The sequence below is a fragment of the Penaeus vannamei genome, chromosome 14, assembly GCF_042767895.1.
Source record: "Penaeus vannamei isolate JL-2024 chromosome 14, ASM4276789v1, whole genome shotgun sequence".
Classification (NCBI taxonomy): domain Eukaryota; kingdom Metazoa; phylum Arthropoda; class Malacostraca; order Decapoda; family Penaeidae; genus Penaeus; species Penaeus vannamei.
In genome coordinates this window covers 28687919-28695418 of record NC_091562.1, presented here as the reverse complement: position 1 = coordinate 28695418, position 7500 = coordinate 28687919, and the positions used below count along the sequence as shown (strand labels likewise).

Genomic DNA, 7500 nt, shown 5'->3' with positions numbered 1-7500 from the left:
CTTATTTTGATATTCATCTATACCCTCATATAGAATCCTGCATATCGAGTGTTTCACACTTTCTTGCACCAGCCAAAGGTTGACAGCTCATTAGCCCGCTCATTTCGAGCTTGAAAGCCAGTGAGAAATGTTGTGTTGATTCTGGGTTCTTTTTAAGACTTTTATAGTGGCATCGAAGAATAATGAGACTTTAGTAACCATCCCAGTTTTATATCTGAGCCCATTAAGTGCTCCAAATGACGAAAAAGGTGATTAAAATCAAAGCAATCCCAACAGTACAAAGAAACAACGAAAGTTTCTCATTTCCAGATATAAAGGTATTTGGTTTATTATTTATGGTGTGAATGCAGCTGCACTCACCAGCACTATGTGCCATATTGCAAAATATTGTGACCCATGAGTTAATGATTGCACAAACAGGAACAGCTAAGAGATGGAGGTAGATATTCAGAATACCTTCACATGACCAATCATGACAAGATTGTTATCAATAGATTCCTCTTACCCTCTGCTTCCCAAACCCCCACAATCATGGCACCGATAATGGGAGGGCAGGAAAAGTACCAGGGAAATTGCGGGGTAAAATATGAATCACATACACGTAATTAGTCATTATATTATCTGATGCAGGGGCTGTGCCCCCCACAATCCCACTCCTGGGGACTACCACCCCAACCCCCACAATGGAATACAAAGAATTCTCTATGCATTCATGACTGGGTAGAGCGTGCAACTGATATACAGGAATGCCCAGTGCTGAGTATGTTGTATGCTATATCCTGCTGTACACATGTGGTAGATTCTGTGATGGGTTGCAGGGGGCATACACTCACTGATATAGTCTCAGAGGGTTGTGGTTTCTACATAAACAGTCATTTTCCAAATGAAACTTATTGCTTAAAATCAAGGGCTTCAAGAACTGGTCAGATTGTGAAAATGACCTTCTTACCTGCCTTTTGGCCACCCAGCCAAACACTGTCATTCCACAGCCCACTGCTCTCTATGTGCTCAATCTGGTCATGACCATTCAAATTGCCTTGTTCAGTCATGTGTATGTGCCAACTGTGGTGACTCCCATGATATATTTTATAGGAGCTGCCCTGCCTATAAGGTAGGATGTGAGGTAGTTTTCAGATTCAAACTAGGCCTCACTCTAGGCAGAAAGCATGACGACAAGGTTTTTCTCTCTTCCTATTCTAAAACTGACCTTCGCTCACCATCTGTTACACCCTTCTTTTCTTCTGCTCCTCGAATATCTATCCCCTCTTCTCCTCCTCTGAGGAGATTCTTTGTTTCTTAGAGCTCCCTTCCCAAATCCTCTCCAGAAACTCTTGAAGACATCCAAAAATTCCTAGACATGTCCCAAGAAAATGTTCCACTCCCTCATCCACCTTCCAATCCCTATATTCCTAGGCCCTTTACATTTAAAGTATTTGCCGATATCCATCCTCCTCCCCCACAAGTTTTTGCTACTCTTTACCAACAAACCCCATTCTCTCCTTCATGTACACCATTCCCTTTTTGTTCTCCATTATCCTTACCTCTCCCACCTGGATACTCACATAAATCCCTTCTGTCACAACTTTTTTCTCCTCCGGATTCCTCCCCTCTTGATGCTCTTCCTGATACTTCACCTCCTTCCCCAGTCCCCTTATCTCATCCCCCAGACTCTTCTCCTGCTACTTCTCCAACAGCCATCTCTACCCGTATTACCCATTGATTATTTCATAACAGCTTTTTTACCAGTTTTTCTTAAAGCAATGTTATGATAGCTGTTCCAATAACAGATACACCCAATTCCATCCAATCGCCCTATACTCCAAACCCTTTCCTATATTAATGTGTGATTTACATAATTTGCACCCCTTCTTTACCTTTTTCCCAATCATACTATTCTATAATACTATAACCTTTGACATTTAACACTCCTTAACTCATTTACCATTTTCACCACAATACTTTACCATAGTGCTATATGACCTTTGATGTCTTAGCACATTTTTTTGTTTCAACTATTAACCATTAACCATCAAGGTCTTCAAGCTGGTAACACACTTGTGCTTTTTGGTAAGACAGTCTTTTCTTCATTTTGTCTTCTCAGTGATCAATGTAAGAGGTGAGAGCATAAAGAATATTTGAATAATTCTCTAATTCTTGAAAAATTCACTGAATGATGAATCTAGAATATGATCATAATTGTATGACTTTGTCCAAGATGGCTCTATATATACATACAGCAATTCAGGTATCTTCCCAGAAAATTTCATCATGAACTAGGTGGCAGGATGCTTCAACTGGATAAGAAGTGGAAAGACATACAATCTTCAAGGGCTCCAGCTTGTCTTCGTATATCAGGAATGTTAGATGTCATTTTGCCATTGAACTAAAAGCTAGGATGCTGTTGCAGTGTTGGAAGCTTTGGTTATGAAACATGCTACAAGGCATCCATTACATTCAGGTCTTAAAAATTAAATGTTAAACATATGAGCCTTCTTGCTGGGTTTTCATGACAAACAAGCCATGTCTACTGTGTTTGTACATGAAAATCTCCAAGTATTATGTCACCAGGCTGACATATGCACCAGTTAGCCAGGATATGATTTAAATGATTTTATAGTTTTTTGTGTTTTTACCACCACCACCATATTAGTAATACATATTACCTTTCCTTACATTTAACATGGAGGTAACATTAGTATAAATTTAAGAGAGTAATAGGAAAATAAAACTTAATCTATTAATTTTCAGTGCAAACTTCTGTTCCCATTATTCATTTGTCAAGGAATAAATTCCTTTGTTAGACAAACCGAGAAATTCATGAATTTTATATTTAGAAATCACTTCATATCCATATCATATAAAATAAGATAATTGTCGGATTTTTAAAAATAAAGCTATGTAGAGGAACTGTACTAATTAGATGACTAGGTGACAAAAACTAAAGACCAACTTTTTTTCTAGTTGGATTCGAGTTTTGGAAGAAGCTATGCGGTGAGCATGGGATCTCTCCTGAAGGCACGCTTGAAGATTATGCAACTGAAGGGACAGACCGCAAAGATGTCTTCTTCTACCAGGCTGATGATGAGCACTACATCCCTCGTGCAGTCCTGCTCGATCTGGAGCCTCGAGTTATTCATTCCATAATGAATTCTCCTTATGCTAAGGTTTAAATCAAACTTTAGAATTAGTCCTGAATTACTTGCTTATATATTACATGCTAATTGCTGTGTCTGATTTTTGTGCTTTTTATTAAGAAATGTTAATGTTAAGCATTAGTGTTTATCCTTCCACCACAACTATTCTTTTTATTATTTAGAACTAATAGAACTTCTTGTTACCAACAGCTGTACAACCCAGAGAACATATATATGTCAAAGCAAGGAGGAGGTGCTGGTAATAACTGGGCATCAGGCTTCAGCCAGGGAGAGCGCATCTATGAGGAGGTTTTTGACATTATCGACCGAGAAGCCGATGGCTCAGACAGTTTAGAAGGCTTTGTGCTCTGTCACAGCATTGCTGGAGGTACAGGTTCTGGCCTCGGCTCTTATATCCTTGACAGGTTAAATGATCGCTTCCCAAAGAAAGTTGTGCAGACCTACTCTGTTTTCCCAAACCAAGATGAAATAAGGTATGGTTCTTCCATATTTGAAATGTGTAGATTTTAAAGTATAATATATGAATATTTTTACTATTGTGTAGATAGATTTTAATGCTGTTTTCTCCAAATTGTACCATATGTAGATCATGCTTTATATACTATGCCCAGATATAATTAAGTAGGTCTAGAATATTTATGTGCAAATAATTTAGTATGTCTCCAGTCATGTTGTTAGTGGCTATGTTTCTAAGTTTACATTGTGCAGTAGGCAGCTGCTTTCTCTAGGGAACATGTGATTTTCCAAATTTGGCATTGTATGTGATATGTTACCATGTCTGAATAAGAGTCGGATGTTGCTGTGGTGACCTTTAGGATAAATGTTCAGTAATGAATTGGGCTTGATGATGTTGCAATCTAGTTGGTAATCATGATTGCACTGGAGTGTAGGGGTAGTATTGTACTTGATGAGTATGTTAGTTTGTTTATTTCTATTTGGAATGTGTTTGTGAATAGTGCTTTTCTATTGTAAAGTTGTCTGTAGAGTAATGGTGATTCAGAAGAGCTTGTTCAGTTACTTGAATTGTATGTGTCTGTTTAGTGCTTTTATTTGTTTTGTTGTTCTAAGGAACTTTGTAGAGGTTGTTTTTCTGATTAGTTTTGATATTTTTAACGTGTGATTTCTATTGTCAGTGATTGTGATTAGTAGGAGGTTCAGGTATATTTTCTGTTTCCTGAGCAAAGATATGTAGATGAGACCTGTGTAATCATGTATTGTATAGATGGTTTCCCTATGTTTACATTTGAAATCCTGCTCGCTCTTCCGTGTAATCAGAAGGTCATTGTTTTATGTTTTGTTGCAAAGAAAGTCCATAGTTCGCAGCAATCATGACCCAGTCTTTGAAAAAGAAAACAAATAATAAGGAGTGAAACGTAACAAAACTAGAAAGAAAACCGGAAGTTTCCTAAAAACATTTTCCCAGTACTAAGGTCTCTTAATTTTTGGAGGAACCGAGTGCATAATTCGACCCTCTTGCTTTCAGCACTCTTTCTTGTAAACCTTGTTATCACTCAGATAAATCTTCAAACCACCAAGAGCAAGTCTTTTATCATAATGTCATAACCACCAGTTACTTGGGAGTGTAGGCTTACTTCAAATTTTTGCCATTACTTGTCCTAAAAGATGATTGCTTAAGATATGGGTATATGTATTGATTTAAATCTCACCCAAGATTTTATAAAACAAAATTCAAATTCCTTCGAGATTCCATGGTAATAGCAGTCTTGCACATGTCTACACATGAAATAATCGTAAGCATCCAGTGACTTGTATACTTTCATGGCTTCTTTCATTAATTTGGTTGGTGTATCGATAAGATACTCTAACATCTCCCCAGGATAACTCTGGCAACATTGTAATATCTTTACACTATCCGCTTGTCAATGTAAAAGAGTTGTGGAGCTGTTTGCCAGTTTGTAGACATAACTTCACCACGTATTGTTCCTTGTCTTCTGGATTGAGCGGCTTTGTGTATGTAGAATCTACCATTTGGTCCATTGTGGACTCAAATTGATGTTTACTGATAAAATAGCATTTTATAGGGTTCAGTCCAATGTGTTGTAGCTTAGGCCAGCTGTTTAGGCTGCGTGAGATGTTTTTCTAACACGGCCCATTCATTTGACCTGTTCTTTTGACAACATGGATGTGTCACAAAGTAAACCATCTATAGACAGACAGTAATTAAAACTTGGTATCAGTTTATTTTACAACATTAACAGTATATATGCAGTTGTGTATATATACTGGTAAGGGTAATTGTCAAATAGATTTACAGAAGATATAGTCTGTAACCTAAATTATAGTTCTACACATTTTATCAGTCTGAATACTTGACATTCTTTCAAATTATGTACACAAATCTGCGGCTGATTTTTCAGTCAACAAGCCTTTAATCCCTAAATGAAAATTACCCTTGTCCATTTTCTCTTCTTGTAAATCAATACTTTTCCATTATCTACAGTGATGTGGTGGTTCAGCCATACAATTCCCTGCTAACACTGAAGAGGCTTACACAGAGTGCAGACTGTGTAGTTGTGCTAGACAACACTGCTCTTAACCGCATTGCAACTGATCGTCTCCACATCTCCAACCCTACCTTCTCACAGATTAATTCCCTTGTTTCAAATATCATGTCTGTTTCCACTGCCACTCTCAGGTGAGTGAAAAGTATTTTTGTATTTGTTTGTCTGTTATCATGTAGGCCTATATGTATTAGTTTACACCTTACTTGATCATAAGTAGTATATTTAACCTTAACATTTGTACAAAAAATAGTTCAGCATTTGTCATATAGATTATGCTGGATACACTTTGTACCTATTAATGTAAAATAGGTAAAGTCCTGAACCTTGGATATTTTCTATTAGTGTAACATCAGCTTTTGGTGAGTATACACATTCTTTGTGAAAAAGTAAAGTTTAAAAGATTCAGGAAAAAATATTCCAGTTTTGAAGTAGAAGCAAAGAAATAAGTCCCTATATGGCTTGGTTCTTGCTTTCTGGGTTTGTGCACAGAAATTTTGTGATGAGGTTACTTAGTAGATACGGGTTGGCTGAGAAAGAATAGTAGGCACAAAGTCTGCAAGCTCTTTTGTAGAATGACAAAAGAAATTTTATTTGTGAAGGTTACAGATTAATTAACACTACTGAAAACTATTTCCTATGTTTCAACAGGTATCCCTCATACATGAACAATGACCTGATTGGCTTGATTGCTCCTCTGATTCCCACACCAAGATTACATTTCCTGATGACAGGCTACACTCCTCTAACAACAGACCAAGAGGTAATGGCCATTATGCATATTTTACTTTTTTTCTTCTACTTCTTCTTCAAAGGCCCAGTAACCTTCACATACATTTTTAGTAAGCTTTATGATTATTGCCATTATCGTGTTGCATTCACTGAATAGAAGTAAGAAATTGAAAAGCTATTTCATAAAATCACCCTTAACCCAATGTCGATGGGAAAATGGTGCGTTTCCTTTGACAATGCTTGGTTAAATGTTTCTGCACACAGATGGCTCTGCCAGTGCTTAGCCACAAAGGAGTCAATTAGTAGATCTTGCATCCTCACTTTTCCTTGGAAAAGCGGGAAAACGCTTTTTTTACTAATGCCATCAATACTGACACTTGTTTTTGTTATAAATGTTATAATTACTATATTGTTACTGACATTACTAACAGCAGTATTAAATATTAGAAAATCAAAGAAAAGGTTAAACAGGTGAGACAGGTAATTTGCATAATTGGCTCATTGGTGACAGTACTTGTGGAGCTATTTGTAAAAACAATTACTAAATTCGACACACACGATGGGCAATGGCGAGTATATACATGCCATGCCCAATGGCTTGAAGTTAAAATTATCACTTTCCCATCTTTCCAATCACAGGTGGCATCAGTGCGGAAGACAACTGTTTTGGATGTGATGCGTCGCTTGCTCCAGCCCAAAAACATGATGGTCTCTACTCCCTTGGATCGTAACACACAGCACTGTTACATCTCCATTTTAAACATTATTCAGGTGATGACTCAGTGATGGCATTACTTTATTTTTATTTATTTATTTTATTTTTATTTTTTTATTTTTTTCTATTCTCTATATTCTTTCTTTCTTTCTTTCTTTTGTGTTTATGTTTGTGTTTTCATCATTTTCCTGTATATATTCTGTTATGTTTTTTCTTATCCCTTGATATCTGGTAAAACCATAAAAGGTAGCTAAAGCTAGGAACAACATAGTTGGATTTTTGCCTTTCATTTTGTTGTCTTTCATGTTTTGGGGTATTTTGTATGCATGCCATAGAAACAACATATTTCCCAATAAACTGCTGTAAGTGCTTGTGA

The 7500-nt window shown here is 36.8% G+C and overlaps 1 protein-coding gene across 1 annotated transcript in view; it reads left to right on the top strand.

Moving 5' to 3' along the window:
• The window catches only part of LOC113824263 (tubulin gamma-1 chain), a 10983-nt gene that overhangs the window by 1380 nt on the left and 2103 nt on the right, over positions 1-7500 (top strand). Inside the window, exons 2-6 of the mRNA XM_027376996.2 lie at positions 2962-3164; positions 3345-3628; positions 5617-5811; positions 6329-6440; positions 7049-7180. Coding sequence (XP_027232797.1) covers positions 2962-3164; positions 3345-3628; positions 5617-5811; positions 6329-6440; positions 7049-7180 — 926 coding nt within the window. The remainder of the gene's footprint in view (positions 1-2961; positions 3165-3344; positions 3629-5616; positions 5812-6328; positions 6441-7048; positions 7181-7500) is intronic.